Source organism: Vidua chalybeata, chromosome 9, assembly GCF_026979565.1.
Source record: "Vidua chalybeata isolate OUT-0048 chromosome 9, bVidCha1 merged haplotype, whole genome shotgun sequence".
NCBI lineage: Eukaryota > Metazoa > Chordata > Aves > Passeriformes > Viduidae > Vidua > Vidua chalybeata.
Window position 1 is genome coordinate 6,127,993 of NC_071538.1, and position 16,129 is coordinate 6,144,121.

Genomic DNA, 16,129 nt, shown 5'->3' on the forward strand with positions numbered 1-16,129 from the left:
GGGATGTTTCCTGTGGCAACAGAGGCAGAGCATCACACAAGACAACTCAGTGCCCTCATGGCTCCATCCCAGCCCCAGAGATCGCAGCAAACACCTCGCTCCTCAGCAGAATTGATTTAAAACTCACCAACCTCCACCTGAGGAGGGCAAAAAGCTCCTCTTTGTGGAGCCACACCAAGGGAACAAGTCCGAGACCCTCTCTGAACTCGCAGCTCCCACCGGGCTCCAAACTGGGAAAAGGAGGCTCAGGAAAAACAAACTGACTCAAAGCACATGGCAGGGAAATGATGCAGAGGAAATGTCTCCGGCAGAGGAGCACCGGGAGGGCTCATCCCACTCGGAGTGCCGAGGATCCAGGCTGCAGATCGCTGCAGAGCGAGGCTTTTGGGAAGGGGCTGGGCTGGCTGGGAAGGGGAACCCGGCAGGGCAGCCCCCATCCCACGGCGCTGGGAAGGCGCAAATCCCGGGAATGCGGGTCTAGGGAACACCATGGCCGGGATAAAATGAGCGATTCCAACAGAAATTCGAGGCGGAAAGAATATATAGGGAGAAGGGAAATAAACATATACATAGAATACCTAGAAGGTGCAGAGGGCGCAGAAATAAAGTAATTTAAAAAAAAACAATTAAAGTGTACATCCGCTCTCTGGCAAACCGCAACCCTTGCTTGTTTGGGTTTTTTTTTTTTTTTCTCTTAAGGCCATGTGATTCCCCACGACAAAACTTAACTGGGGCCACGCAAACACCCCACAAGTGACTCGGTCCCGGGGCTCCATCGGGCACGGAGCGGGACCCACCGGGAGCCCCTGAGGGCAGGGCCGGGCCGGGCCGGGCAGGGTCCCCTCACAGCCCGGGGCCGCCTCAGCCCCGGCCCCGGGCGGCGGCCGCGGCCCCACAGGCGGGCAGCGCTTACCTTCGGCGGCGGCGGCGGCTCCGGGGGGTTTCCGAAGGTTCTCCTCCGCTTCTCCTCCGGTTCTCCTCCGGTTCTCCTCACGCTCCCCTCACGCTCCCGCCCTCAGCGCTCCATGGCCCCGGCGCTGGCGGCGGAGCGGCGGCCGCGCTTCCCCAGCGCTGCGGAGCGAGCGGGGCCGGCCCCGCGGGGAGCGCCGGCGGCTCGGCTCGCCTCGGCTGCTCGCCTGCCTTCCCTTCGCTCCCGGCTCCTCTCCTTCCCTTCCTTTCCCGCTCCTTCCCTTCCTTCCCTTCGCCTTCCCTTCCTTTGCCTTTCCGCCCCTTCCTTTCCCTCGCCTTCCCCGCCTGCTCCTCTCCGCTCTGCTCCTTCCTTCCCTTTCCCTCAGCGCTCGGCTCCGCTCTCCCCTCCCGGTTCCGTCCGTCCCGCCCCGCTCCGTCCGTCCCTCCCCCGCCGCAGCCCCGGCCCCGGGTCCTCCCCGGCCGGGTTTGGGCCGAGGCGAGCTCCGGGAGCGGCCCTGCAGCAAATCCAGCCAAATTCCAGCCTGGATGGGGCTGGCAGCAGCCGGGGCTAGTGCGTGGCGGGGTGGGATGAGGGGAGCGCTGAGGTCCCTCCCAACCCAAACCGGTCTGGGATTCCGAGGAATCAACCACAAATTCATCGATATCGCTACATCCATAGGGGCAGAGCAGGAGAGAGGAAGCAGCTGGTGGTGGTTGGAGAACTCTCCCTGGGGAATGTTGCCTGGAGCAGAGGACACGCCACACCCGGGGGAAGCCGCAGGTACAAAGCCCGGGCACAGCTGGGCCAGGCTGGGGTGGGATTTTGGGGAGGAATTCTTCCCTGCGAGGGAGGTGAGGCCCTGGCAAACAAGAGCTGCTCACCTCGGAGATTTAATGTCGCGTGTCACACCTGTGGGAGCTGCTGCCTGCTCACACCACCCCAAACACCCAGCAGATAAAGGGTGATTCTCTTTATAATGGTTTGTCAGTTCTGTTTCATCGTAAACATGAGATCTTTGGGTGTTTGATGTCCTCATCAAAGGCCAAGTTTCTGGAGTAATAACATGAGGACTTGGCTCACGTGGTAAAAGAGGAATTTTCTGGTCTTCAGGGCTGAGCAGCAGCATTTAAAAAGCTTACAGAACCCACCCCGATTCCCCAAAACCTCAGAGTCCAGCAGGGAAAAATAAAATCTATTCATTATAAAACCTTTTAAATGAAGAGTTAAACTGGTTATTTGTGGATGACACACAGCCCCTTGATTTTTTCCAGCGATTTGTGACTGTAGCCTCTAAAAAGTGAACAGAAGGCTGCTGTGTTGGGATTCTTGCTCAAGTCCCATCCCATGGCCCAATATCCCACAGGCCCACAGGCCAGACCACAGCAGATTTTGATAAACCACTCTTTATGCAATAAAAGAACAATATTGAATGAAAGTTTTGTGCCATGTAATCCTACAGAGGAGAAAAGATTGTCTGTCCAGCTCAGTAAAATTAAGAGTTAATAATTAATAGAGAGATTTCTCTAACATACAGGAGTTTCTTTTAAAATATAAAAGTGATTATATCAATCAAATTTCAACATGCCAATACCTTTTACAAGATTTGGGCTGCAGTGAGGAGAGCCAAGGGGAATTTTTGTCCCTCTCTGCTGCCTTGGACACAGATCAAGGAATCTGATCCAGAGTTTGGTGTGCAAAGTTGTTAAACTTGTTAAACTCTGTGAAACTCCACAGAGAAGTCACTTCTGCAATCCTCCCCTGGATTCTAGGTGTAAACCCTGTGGTTTAGGCTCAGGCAAATCTTTGGAATATTTAGGAGTTGTCTCTTATCTGTAAGCGCCGAACAACACAAACTAGGGCAGGACACAGAATTCCCAAATGGCTGAAAGAAACTCTGCTCTTCCAGACCACAAGGCCAGGGAAATTCAAATCCTGCTCTTGGTCATTCCCATTCCAGGCAGCACATCCAAGCTTTGCAGCTCCCTGGCAACAGCAGAGAGCAGCAATCCTGATCCGGGCAGAGTCACGGATGCAATTCCAGAGGCTGGGAAGAACAGCAGCAGTGCTTCAGCCTGCTGGGAAGGACGGGGCTGTTCCTGTCTGCAGCTGGCAGCAGCAGCTCCCAGGGTTCCTCCTCTCTTCCCTGCCATGCTCCTGGAAGCCTGGATGCTGGGAGGGAATGCTGAGAGCAGGAGGATGAAATGCAGGCGCTCCTCAGAGCTCCTGCTGCGATCGCATCGTGGGCTCGCGTTGCTCTCATCTGCCCCCACTGAGCCTGCCAAGCCAGCTCCAAGAAGTCACTCCTGAGACATTCCAGCGGCCCTGAGCACTCCTGATCCACGCCAAAGTGAATCCTGAGAGCTGCAGCACTCCCTGCCCTGCTGCAGTTACCAAGTGCCCCTCACAGGCACCAATTTTTCACTGCTGAGAAGCTCTGACCATCCCAAAGGACTTCATATCCATAAACCCAGCTGGGATCCTGGCAGCCTTGGGAAAAGGTCACTTCCCAGCGACCAGCCCTGTGCACTCACTGCCTCTGTCCTTCCCACAGCCTGAGCTCTCAGACACGCAGCAGTAACACACAGCAGCTCTGAGATCAGGTTTGAGGTCATCTGCAAGGTCCTTTTCAATCCACACCCTTCTGTGATTCTGTGAAATCCTGGAGGTTTTTGGTTATCCAGCTTCTCTTCCAGGCCAAACCTCCCCATTTCTGGGAGAGTCCTCAGGGAAGCTGCCCAAAGGCACCTCCGGGAGCATCTCTGTGGCAGCACAAAGGGGATGAGGAATTCTCCGGGCAGTCAGAACTGGACAGCTCCCTCAGCAGGAGCAGGCGGGAGGGAGGCACCTCCTCTCTTCCCCATTTTTAGCTGGGATCCCGCTGCCTTCCACACAGGAACTCCCAGGATAATGCACAACGAGGCTGAGGCTGCTCCCTGAAGGGGGACATCCTTTTCTCCATGTTCCTCCCCCGGCAAATTCCCAAAACCAGGCAGGGGATGAACATTTGTGGGTGAACACCCGTGTTCCAGAGTTCTGCAGTGCCAGGACACAGGGAATGGCTTCCAGAGGGCAGGGATGGATGGGATTTTGGGCAGGAATTGTTCCCTGGCAGGGTGGGCAGGCCCTGGCACAGGGTGCCCAGAGGAGCTGTGGCTGCCCCTGGATCCCTGGCAGTGCCCAAGGCCAGGCTGGATGGGGTTTGGAGCAGCCTGGGACAGTGGGAGTGTCCCTGCCACGGCAGAGCTTGGAATTAAATGGGTTTAAGGTCCCTCTCTATCCAAACCATTCCATGGGGTTTTTTTAAGTGCCAACACCATGGAGATGATGCACAGGGATCATCTCTTCAGGCAGTAGCTCAGGAGGGTTTTTGGGATTCATTGTTGACACAGAGCTCTCACCAGTCCAGGTGATGCTTTTCCTCATTTCCCTGTGACTTGTGACCATTTCTGTCCCGTTGTGGTGCAAGATTCCCACATTCCCAATCCTCCAGCCAAAAGGCTGCCTGGTGAGAGGAAGAGTATTCCTGATATTCCTGACTCCTTCCCTAGAGCTGGGCAGTGGAGGGGTGGCCCAGCTTTGTTTCTGGAAACTAAAACTGTCTCAGGATCAAACCTGAGGATGTGGATCCTGTGGGGATTTGTTTTCTCTACTAGAAAAAAAAAAACCTAAAGCAATGTTTGTGGGAGAGAGGCTGGGGGAAAAGTCCAACTTGCTAAAATAGGAAAACTGTTGCACTCATTTCTTTTTTTTTTTCTCCTGAGGAGACTGAGAGGGAGAAAAAATAAGCTGGCAGATGTCTGTGGTTGTGTTGAATGCACTCAGATCCTTGGGTGATAAATGTGGCAGGAGAGCTGGAACAGAGCAGGATAAATGGATTCGGTGAGGTCCTGTCAAAGGAAACATTTCCCATTAAAACAGGAAGGGAGCAGCAGGAAATGAAGTTGGAATGAGAATGGCTGATATAAACAGAAGGGGGTCCTGGTTCCTGTGCCCTCCAGCACCCCCAAGGCAGCCTCAGAACCTCCACTGAGACCGTTTGGGGGATTTCCATGATTTTCTGGGTTTACTCTGGAGTTGATGCCCTCCCCCACCCCCAAGGCAGCCTCAGAACCTCCACTAAGGCCATTTTGGGGTATTTTACACAAATTTCTGGGTTTACTCTGGACATGGTGCCCTCCCCCCTCCAAAATCCCTCTTTTCAGGGAGGATCAGGAGATTCTTGGCACTGCCCACACCAAGCAAAGCCAGACAGAGACTCCCCACAGGATTTTTTTTCCCCTCTGTGCCCTCAGCTTATCAAACCCAAATGGCTTTGTCATCCTCCCTCTTCTTCCATAAAGATCTTGGTGCCAGGAAAAGGGATTCAGGTGAAAACTGAGGGAGGCTGTGGATTGTTGGGAGATGAACAGGACAGGATGGAAACAGGGAAAGGAAACACACACCCCGGATACTGTAAGAGATCCGTGAATTAATTAATTGGTTGGGCACAATTAATGAATGTCTGTGCTCCCTTATCTGTCCTTCCAGCTGACGGAGCTGAAGAAGCTCATGGATATCAAATAAATGGGAATTAAATGGGATATAACAGATGCTGGGATCAGGCAATGGAATTTCCCCTCCCCATTTCACACCAGCAGTAGAAGAATTGTTGGGTTTGACATCAAGAGGGAGAGAGAAGCTGAGCAAGGAGGGAAGAGGTGCAGGGCAGGCATTCCATCCCTCCTGCAGCTTTATTAGGGATTTATTTGGGAGAAGTGCATGGAGCACCAGCTGTGCAGTGAATGATGTGCATCCCACCCCTCCAAAAATCCCTTTGGGAGGTGTTGATGAGGTTTTTCATCCTCAGGAGTGGCTGAGGAGGCTGCTGTGGATTCCCAAAGCCTGCATGGAAATGGATAAACCAGCAGGCCAGGCAGCTCCCCTCCAGCAGGGTGGCTTCCCTGAAAAAGACCCACCAGCTTTCCTAGGAAAAGGGCAGGAGCTCATGGAGCCACTGAAGCTTTTTATTACTTTGAAAATGCTGGGCAGTTTTTAAAGGCAGACACTTCCCTGGAGCAACGCCAGGGCTGGAATGGAACCACTGGAATTTCTCATCCATAAAGCAGCAGGCAGGTGCAGGAGATGGGAAGTGGGAAGGATTTGTCATAGTCTCAAAAAAACGAGGGCAATTCCATGGATGATTTCTCCTTCTGAAACAATCCTGGAAACCCAAATATTTTGGTTAAAGACAACAGCAAGGAACATTGCAGCACATCCTGGGATGTGAGGCTGAGATCTCAGATTCCCAATTTTCTCCGTAGCCTGGGCTTTAGGAGGGAGGATGGGCTTGAATCCTTAGCCATGGGCATCATCCCTGACAGAGCTGGGAAGTGCTAGATGCTCTGGAAAAAAAACATGGAACAGAGCAGAAAAAATACCAGCAGGAAGGTGCATTAGGATTATGTTGTGCCTGCTTTGGAAAAGCTGGATGTTCCCGCTGCCTCAGCTTTCCTGGCAGCCCCAAAGGTGCCACCAAGGGACCAGGTGTTGGTTTAGCAGGTAAAGGTGGATTTTCCAGGCAAGGAATTGGGAAAAGAAGGAGATTCAGTCACTTTTCTCCTGTGCTGCAGCTTCCCTGGATCAGCACAAGCTCCTCACTCCTCTTCCTCCCCCTCAGCACCAGCCTGGCAGACACAGAGCTGACTCATCCCACCGAGCTCTTTGGGAGCATCCCAACCCCTGAGAGGGTCCAGGAGGAGCTGTGGGTTAGGGCTGAGAGGTGCTGGGAAATGTTCTCCTCTCTGCTGCCAGCCCTGAACCCAGAGCTTGTCCCCAGCCCAGTTTATCCAGCTGGAGGAGGATTTGTGTCTGGGTGTTGATGTATTCTGGGAAAAAAAATAGCCACTGACAAGATTATTCATCCTGCAAAACAGCCAAGGCTGGAAGGTCCTTGGATTTGATGAAGGAAACAGCTAAAAGATAGGAAAAGTCCTGACATTAAAGGATGTCAGGATTCCTCATGGAATAGGACTGGAATGGTTTGGGTTGGGAGGGACCTCAGGAATCATCCAGTCCCCCCTCCATGGGCAGGGACACCTTCCACTACCCCAGGGTGCTCCAACCTGGCCTGGGACACTGCCAGGGACAGGGAATCTGTGCCAGGGCCTGCCCACCCTCCCACGGACAGTCTGGGAAGTGCCCAGGGAAGGGATTTTCCTCACCGTAAAGAGCTCAGCTAATTCATGTCAGCTCCCTGAAACCACACCAAAGCAGTGGCCATAAAGATTTTAGCCCCTAATCCTGGGACTGGTTTTTTTGGAGTGGGAAAAAGGATCCCAAACTGGCAGGAAATGTTCCACTGCTTACAAAAAAAAACAAAAACAAAACAAAACAAACAAACAAACAAAAAAAACCCCCACAACAACCCAAAAATAAAAATTAAAAAAAAAAAAAAAACAAACCCAAAAATAAAAAGCCAGAGCAGATTTTTAAACCAACAAGTAACCTTTCTGTGTTTTAGCCTGGCAACCCTGGCTTGTGTTTCGGGGTGCTGTCACCACTGAAGGGGTCTGGGCAGGTGACACAAAGCAGGACTTGCAGGGAAATAATCTTCAGATCTCCTGGATTTCCACCTGTGCAGTTTTAAGCTCCCTGTTTGAACCAGAGAGGCCATAGAGCTCCGAGGGGCTCAGAGCAATCTGACCCAGCTCCAGACAGGGAATTGGAGTGGAGTCCTCACAGGGGTGAGGGCAGGGCTCCTGCTTCAGCATCTATTTCCACATCCAGCTGATGGGAAAAAGAGAAAAAGGCTCCCACAGTTATAAAATCATAGAATCCTGGAATCATTAATCTTGGAAAAGTCCTCTGAGACCATCAAGTCCAATTGTTTCCCAGCACTGCCAAGGCCACTGCTGCCCTGTGTCCCCACGTGCCACATCCACAGGGCTTTTAAATCCCTGCAGGGATGGGGACTCCACCCCTACCCTGGGCAGCTGTGCCAGGGCTGGAGAACCTTTTCCATGAAGAAATTTTCCATCATCTCCAAGCTGAACCTTCCCTGGAGTAACTTGAAGCCTTTTCCTCCTCCTGTCCCTGTTCCCTGGAGCACAGCCCAACCCCCCGGCTGTCCCCTCCTGTCAGGAGCTGTGCAGAGCCACAAGGTCCCCCCTGAGCCTCCTTTGCTCCAGGCTCAGCCCCTTCCCAGCTCCCTCAGCCCCTCCTGGGGCTCCAGACCCTTCCCAGCTCCATCCAGTGCTCCAGATCCTTCCCAGCTCCAAGACAAGCAGCCTAAAGCGATCTTTTCAAAACGCTGTAAACTGAAAACAAAAAGGAACCCAACATCCTTCACTTCAGCTGGAGCTGTTGGAAGAAATCTCTCTGGAACCATCCCTGCTCCAGCCAGAAGTTGTCTCCAGGGTGTGTGGGATGGTTCAGGGGGCAGAAATGGGGAGCAGGGCTGAGTCCATCACTGTCCCTGCTGGTCCCTGTGCTGAGGAGGGAGGTGGTCCTCTCCCAGCTGGAGTTTTCCTGATGATCCAGCTGGAGTTTTCCTGACCACCCAGCTGGAGCAGAGGGATTCCAAGCTGTTCCTGCAAACAGCAGCCGGTGTCTGACGAGCTCCTGACATTAGGCAGGCACAAGATTAAATAATTCTTTCCCTGCCAGATCTTTAATCATCGCTCGAAGCTCGAGATGCAGCTCTGAGTGCTCCTTTGCAGCCTGAGCTGGGTCTCCTGCCCACCTGCGTGTCCTGGATGGATTTGGGGGATCTAACAGAGCCGTTCCTTGGCTTTCCCATCCCATCCATTCACGGAATTATAAAATCCCATTCACAGAATTCAGAGGATTCTAAAATCCCACAATGGTTTGGATTTGGATGGAGATTAAAGCCCATGTCATTCCACCCAAGGCTCGGGACACCTTCCAGCAGCCCAGGTTGCTCCTCCTCCTTTGCCAAGTGCTGGTTCCATATGGAAATTGCTTTCTTTGCTGGGAAAGTAGCAGCGGGCAGGTTTGTGCTTGTCACCTGTCCCTAACTCTCCTCTTGGATCTGAAGGTATAAATGGCTGCTTTTGAATGAATTTTCAGGGATAGGAAATTAACTTCATTTGCATCCCAAAAGGGCCCATCCAGGACGATGGGAAAAGGGGAATTGTGTGTAAAAAAGGTAATTAAAAAGGCCAGACGAGACCCTTCAGTTAAGTCTGAACTGCAGAGGTGGCACTGCCGTGACCTTTATCTCTCACAGAGCCCAGAGCTCGCTGCCCGCGGCTTTTCATCAGCACCCAACCCCCCGAGCTGTCCCTTCCTCCGTCCCTTGGTTTTCCCTTCATCCCCTCCCAGCAGGACTCTGCGTTATTCCAGGAGCCATCGGGGCTGTTCTGCAGCTTCCTGGGGAGAGTTCTCAGAGCCCGGCCCTGCTCTGCTGCTGACAGCTCTGGCACAAGCAGCTCCTGATGAGGAGTCATTAATTAATGAGAGGCCCCACAGACAATTCCCGGTTTTTGTTTGGGATCATTAGTGAGCACAATGGCACCTGCCAAACCCGCCCGCCAGCCACAGGGATGCTGGGGCTTCCCAGTTTGGCTCTTCCTGAAAGGAATTTGGGGGTTTTGGGGTCCTTTTGGTGTTGCTGGGGCTGCCCTTGCCAACAGCAGGATCTGGGCACTGGGGCAGGTGCCGAAATCCCAGTGAAAAACCTGGATGCACATCCCAAAAAATTTAATTCAAACTTCGACACAAGCTGCTTCCCAGTAGAGGGAAGATTGGAGGAATGGGATCCTTCCTCTTGCAGAAATTCCCACTAGGAACATGCATTTTAATTCCCTTTTCTCCAACAGGGAACACAATATCTGGAACGTCCACGACAAAATCATGGCCTGGGTAAGGATTTGAAAGATGTATTGATCCCTTCTGTGCTTTTAAATCAGGGAATCATGGAATGGCCTGGGTTGGAAGGGAGCTTAAAGATCATGGAGTTCCAAATCCCTGGCACTGGAAGTTTTTGCTGCTTCAAACATCAATCCCAGATTTAAAAAAAAGAAAAAAAGGGAACTTAACTGTAGCTGCAAGTGACATGGAAAAGGGAAAATGACACATTTGATTCATTTTCTTACATAAAAGAGCTGCAGTCCTGAATGCTCTTCAAAATGAATCTGCAGGATCTTAATTTGTACTTCAGAAGCTGCACATGGTTCCCGTAATTGCTTGGCTCAAACTGAAAAAGCCTTTCCTGGTGAGTGTGAGGCCCTGGCCAGAAAATCCCATTTCTCTGCAAAATGCTCAGATCCCTGGGAATTGGCTCTGGATTGTTTGGGGCACAGGAACATTTTCCCTAGGAAGGAAACAGGAACTGTGCTGGGTCACTCCTGTGGCTGCTCTTGGGATGCTCCCAAATGCAATTCCAAAGGTTTTTCCTCCTGCCCCATGCCCAGGGGCAGGTGAATCCCTTTGGATCTGCCAGGCGCTGAGCCAGGAGAGGAAAAACCCCCTCAGAGCAGAACTGGAGGTGAAGATCATCACTTGAAACCCATTTTTGCCCCAGCACAGATCCTGGCATGACCCTGTTCCCTACTTTCTCCCTGCTCCCGGTTCCTTTCCCAGCTCTCCTGCCAAGGATCCGGAGGTGGGAGAGGCAGCGAGCACGGATTCCCTGCTCCAGACATTTTCACATGGAACAAAGCCCCTTCCAGCCCTCCCCGGGGTGACACCTGTGTCCCTTGCAGGGACAGCTGTGGAACGAGTGGGAGCTTCTTGTGGCTCCAACAAAAACCTCCTTACCTTCCAAAATCCCCAGGCAGTGCACATTTCCCATCTCCAGCTCAGCCAGGAATGAGCCAAGAAGATTTTGCTCCTGTGGCTGCAAACCCAGCAATCCCCCAGGGCTTGGGAAAGGCTCAGCTGTGGGGAAACAACCTGAGCTGAAGCTGAGGGGGAAAATAATGATGGAAAATAACCCAGCTCCTGGTTCTCCCCAGCTCCCAGTTCCCTCCCCGAGGCAGCTGCTGCCCGAGGGAGCGGCCGGAGCCGTAACCGGAGCCAGAGGCAGCAGATGGAGCATTCAGGATATGCAGATTTTGGCTTTCTGCGGGAGCACGGAGAGGTGAGGAGCAGGATCGAGTGTCCCTTCCATCAGGATGGAAACGCCACTTTCAGGAATTATTTATGGAGCCGTGGCCTGCCCCGTGCTGTGGGGCAGGACCTGGATTTGCAGCATCCTCAGGAGCACTGGGATTGCAGATGTGGACAGGAACAGCCCAGGAACGGATCCAATCCCTTGGTTCTACACTCATCACACCCCAAAAATCTCTTTTTGCAGAAGCAGCTCAGATTTGCTGTATTTCCTGCAGGAGTTTTGCAGAGGAGATCCACTGGTTTTCCTGAGGAGCACCATTGGGAAGATCATGGGATGGCAGTGGGAGGACAGGCTGGGCTCCCAGAGGGGGTGAAACCTGGGAATCTGCCAGTGTCCGCTGAGGAGAGACCTCCTGCACATCTCCTAATTCCTGAATTTTTCCATGTTCCCAGGAAAGCCTTCCCTGGTCCCTCAGCTGATCATTCCCATGGTTAAGCTCCCCCGTTCATATGGAATTACTGGGAAAGGACTGGGCAGGCTCAAATCAACATCAGCTTTTTATTTCTGGAGAAAGATGATCTTCAAACACAACCAAATAATTTTTCTGGACACTTCCATGAAAGGATCATTCCATTCTCCAGAGGACTGGGCTCTCCTGTCCCTTCCCAACAGCAGGAAGTGAATCCTACATCCAGCTCACAGCTTTAGGCTGGAATGCCACACGAGCCTGCAGGTTTATCTCCAACCACAGTGACAAGTCTTGGTTCCTAACACAAAACATTAATTCCTCACCCCACACAAGATTTTGGAAACCAGAACATCAGATCTCTGTCACATCCAGCATCAAAGAGCCCCGTAAGTGCCAGGTCAGCAGCTTAACAAAAACCAGCAGTGGGGTTTTGTGTTAAGCTGGGCTTAAATTCACCCCTCCTTTGGTTTTTAACGCTGTTTTTACTCTTTTGGTTTTGTCTCTCTGAAGTTTGACAGAAATATATTCTTTGGAATACACAATAAATTCATCCTCCTTCACTGCTCAAAATAGTTCTCTGAAAAGGCAGGTGTACAAAAATATTTATGAACTATGAAATAAAACAAAAAAAAAAATAGCTTTGGCTTGCAAATAGGTGTGGGTTTGTTTCCCTGCTTCTCCCAGAAAATGCAGATCTGCTTTACTCCCACCTGAGGCTTCCCAGCAGGGTTGTAGAAGCAAAGTGACTTCTCCAAGGCCATACAGACAGGTTGGATCCCCCAAAATCAAAAATTGAGGGTCCCTGGATCCAATTCCTGTCTTTTCTCCCATGGAATCTTAGGAAGTAGTTTGGGAAGAGATGTCAGTATAAAACTGCACCATTTGGAATCTTGTATTCAACAACAAAATGTGGATACTTCACTTTAAATACATCATTTTATCCAATTAATGGAGGCACAGGAATTTGGATTTTCTTCCTCTTCCTGCAGAACCCTCAGCCTTTCACTCCTTGATCCATTCCTTCCAGCCACATCCAGGCTGACTCAATGTCACAAATCATCCCCAGGGAAAAGGCACATTCCAGCTTTTCCCCCTCAGAAATATTTCAGGCCATGGATCAGCTCTGTCACCCTTGGGGGCTCCAGGTGAAGCCTAAAACCAGAACAAGCTTGGTAAATCAAGAGAGGGAAAATGGGGGAATGCATCAACACCTGGAAAAACTTGAGGAGTATCAAATTTTGGGGTGATTCTGTCCCTTTTTCTCCGTGGCCTCCTGCCCTTTGGCTGCAGCCATCCGGAACTGCGGCGCATAGGGAACGGTGCCTTTAGGCCTGAGGCTGCTTGGGACAAACTCCTTGACCCTGGTTGGGATGTGCTGGAGAAGCTCCCCCTCCGTGAGCAGGTCCGTGCCCCTGGAGCTGTCTGTCAGGAGGACGTCCCTGTGTCCCTTTCCCAGGGCTGTTACCCCCAGGTACCACAGGCTCCGCTCGGCGCTGCCTGGGAAAGCCTCACCCAAAGGCTCCGAGAAGCCCTCCGAGGAGAGCAGGGACAGAGCCCTGCTGGGCTGGGGGCCAGGGAACACCAGCAGCGCCCCACTCCCAACCTCCCAAGCACCACTGGAGAAGGCACCCAGAACTGTGGGATGTTCCCCGAGGAAGCAGCTATCCAAACACCTCCTCGGACTGGTTTTCCGCCGGCAGAGCCCGCTGGAAGCGCAGCTGCTGATGACAGTGGCGTATCTGAGGTCACCCTGAGCCGTGGCTTCTCCATCCTGAGAGCTCCTGCAGAAGCTGCTGCTCTGGAAGTGGCTGCTGGAGCACGCAGAGTCCCATTCCGAGTCCTGGGGGGTTGGAAACGTGGAGTCAATTCCTAAAAAAACCCCTGGCTCTTCTTTTCCCAAGGTTTTGGTGATGCTGATGTCTTCCAGCACCATCTCTGCCTCCAGGAGAAGTGGCTCACATGACATTGGCTCGGGGTGCTTGGCAAAGAGATGCTCCAGAGTTTCAGGCTGGAAGAAAAGAGGGATTTTAATCCTCATTTATTATGGAACAGCTTCATTTCGCTCTCCAGGTTTTATGGATCACAGCATCCAGCACCAAAGGTCGTTCCCAGGAGCCTGGAATTCTGCCACATCGAGTTCACACATTGTTTTTTACGAATTTATAGTTGAAAATCCTCTATGACAAAATTTCCTTGACAGGTTTACCATTGATACATCAGCTGAAGGAACTTTCCCTGCTGGGATTGGATTATCCAGGTCAAATTCAGCCTTTCCAGAGGATTTTTGGAACATTCCCACCTGAGTAGCAGCTGCATGCTTGAACTGAGTGAAACTCCTCTACTGGGGAGAAATGCAGGATTTACTACTCCTAATAAATGCACGTGTAAATTATCCAGCAGGATGAACTGACAGCAGCACGAGAGCTCCAAAGGAAAATTCCCTTGTATTTCCTAATGAATTCAGGACAAAACAGATAAACCCAGGTTTCCTGTGGATTAACAAACCATGTTTTACAGCAGAGAAGCTGCCAAAATAATGAGGAAAATGTCAAAACACTCGGAGTAGTGGGAAATTAGAGCAAAAAGTAAAACTCCTGGGCTCTACTCAGTCCAGACTTGCTGTTGGTGACAACTGGGCCCTGAATTTGGGATTTTCCCACACAAATCCATCACCTTCCAACATCAAAATGAACAGGGAGCTTTTAAACAATGAAAATAACATTTTTTTTTCCCTCATGCATGTGGTTTATCCCTACAGGAGATGTTTGTGTCCCTTTCCCTCTCCATGGACACCACAGCAAACACAGATTGAACCCCTCCCAGCCAAGGCCAGGGCTGTTTTGGCAAAGGCCACCATCTGTCACCTATTAAAAACTGGTATTTCTCAGTTTATTATTTAACAGTTTATCATTAAAAGCAGGTATTTATCACGTCCAATGCATAATCCAGAGGCCTGGGAAATGGGAACCTCTGGATGGAGCCAGAGGGGTGGACAGGGCTGGATTTCCACTGGAGACAGAGCTGGAACAGCCCAGGTGGAGGGAGCAGCAGCCCCACGGAAATACAAACCTGCTGGAAATTAACTCCTTGTGCCCACGAGCAGTTCTTGGGGTTGGGAACATCCTCCCAGAGCAGCTTCTTCATCCTGAAATGTCAGGGAAATGCAGGAGTTGGGGCTGTTCCCACTGTGCAGGGAAGGAATCTCTGCCATTTCATTTATCCACAGCACTATGGCCATGAAATAATCATCAGAAAGATGAGAAATGGCCCAAATTGAACCCAAACCATAAAGAAGGGACATTCCAGGTGGCAGTTTGGGAAAATATATTGGGAAAACATAAAGGGTACAGTCTGTGCTGAATGACCACAAGCCACAGGGCCTGAAGGAACTCCAAGAGAGCTGCAGAGGGACTGGGGACAAGGCAGGGAGGGACAGGACACAGGGAATGGCTGGAAGCTGGCAAAGGTGGATTGAGATGGGATATTGGGAAGGAATTCCTGGCTGGGAGGGTGGGGAGAGCCTGGAATAGAATTCCCAGAGCAGCTGTGGCTGCCCCTGGATCCCTGTCCAGGCTGGACACTGGGGCTGGAGCAGCCTGGGACAGTGGGAGGTGTCCCTGGGGTGGCCCTGGATGGGATTTAAGGTCCCTCCCAACCCAAACCAGTCTGGGATTCTGTGACACCAGTTCAGCAGAGTGGCACCAGTGCAGCTGCAGCACCTGGATTTTGGATAACAAGGAACGAGGTACCTTTGGTGTGAAACCAGCAACGCTCCCAGCAGCAGAACTGAGGTGGAAAAAACAATGGGCAGGACCACGTGGAGGCTGCCAGTATTCCCAGTTTCAAATCCCCCTGGAAATAAAGGAGTTCAGCTATTAATGCAGCAAAGTGATTTGTCTGGGAGCAAATAGTTGGCAACAGGGAAATAACAAACAGTAGAAACAGCTTAGATGGGGAAATAACCTTGAGCAAGAGTTTTATTGCACATGGACAAACCTTTCCCTCGGGAATAAACAGACAAAAAGGAATTATTTAAATAGGAGTTTAATCCCTCGCTCAGCTCAGCCCACAGAGGGTTTTCAAATTAAAGCTGTTCACTGTTTGTAGGTTCATTACAGTGACTTTATCACCACTTTTTTTTTTTTTTTTTCAGATAAGACAGAGATTTTACACTTAAAAGTCACTTTTACTTCATTAAAAAACAGGGGAAAAGCTCCTGTCAGTCACCTTTGGCAAACTGATCCGTGGCTCTGGCTTTGCCAACTCCTCCAGCAAACACAGGGTAGAGGCTGAACTGGTACTTCTCAATCAGGATAAAGTGATCTGCAAAGGGGAGATCAGCCTTTGGAATCCACTGTCATCCAGTTTTTAAACACTTCCCTCCACAGAGGCTCTGGGCAAAGATCAGAGCTCAGATCAGCCCAGAGAGGGCAATAATGGATCCATCCTTTACAGATCCCTACTGCAAAATCACAAAACTCAAGCTATTAATCCAGCATTATTTTGTCATGGAATGAACACCTTATGGAGCTCTTGTGATAATTTCCAGGAGTAAAGTCAAAATGCAAAGGAAATGCAGATATTCATTTGAATAATTGGCTGGTGTGTTCAATATTCCAGAACTAATTTTATTGTGCTGCCACAAAATGAACTCACTCCAGAGCTTAAACTGATTATTAATGCAACAGGCAATCCT

The 16,129-nt window shown here is 51.1% G+C and overlaps 2 protein-coding genes and 1 long non-coding RNA gene across 8 annotated transcripts in view; 1 reads left to right on the plus strand and 2 right to left on the minus strand.

Moving 5' to 3' along the window:
• The window catches only part of PDE4B (phosphodiesterase 4B), a 184,114-nt gene extending 183,110 nt beyond the window's left edge, over positions 1 to 1,004 (minus strand). Inside the window, exon 1 of the mRNA XM_053950999.1 lies at positions 914 to 1,004. The gene's annotated coding sequence lies outside the window, so the exon portion shown is untranslated. The remainder of the gene's footprint in view (positions 1 to 913) is intronic.
• On the plus strand, positions 893 to 2,340 carry LOC128792524 (uncharacterized). 2 transcript variants are annotated; one of them, XR_008432438.1, is made up of 3 exons: positions 893 to 950; positions 1,589 to 1,690; positions 2,182 to 2,340. It is a non-coding gene; the product is annotated as an uncharacterized LOC128792524 (long non-coding RNA). The 2 variants fall into 2 exon arrangements; XR_008432437.1 differs by lacking the exon at positions 893 to 950 and adding an exon at positions 1,402 to 1,480.
• A 529-nt stretch (positions 2,341 to 2,869) lies between these two features.
• LEPR (leptin receptor) overlaps positions 2,870 to 16,129 on the minus strand; it is a 40,469-nt gene continuing 27,209 nt past the window's right edge. For 2 of the 5 annotated variants that reach the window (XM_053950996.1, XM_053950995.1), the window contains exons 16-19: positions 15,661 to 15,756; positions 15,183 to 15,285; positions 14,503 to 14,578; positions 11,504 to 13,441 (exon numbers count right to left, since the gene is read on the minus strand). In XM_053950996.1, the coding sequence (XP_053806971.1) occupies positions 12,665 to 13,441; positions 14,503 to 14,578; positions 15,183 to 15,285; positions 15,661 to 15,756 (1,052 nt within the window). In that variant the 3' untranslated portion in view covers positions 11,504 to 12,664. Of the gene's footprint in view, positions 4,932 to 5,008; positions 6,111 to 11,503; positions 13,772 to 14,502; positions 14,579 to 15,182; positions 15,286 to 15,660; positions 15,757 to 16,129 lie in introns of those variants that run through there. The other 3 variants (XR_008432433.1, XM_053950997.1, XM_053950998.1) reach the window with 3 other exon arrangements.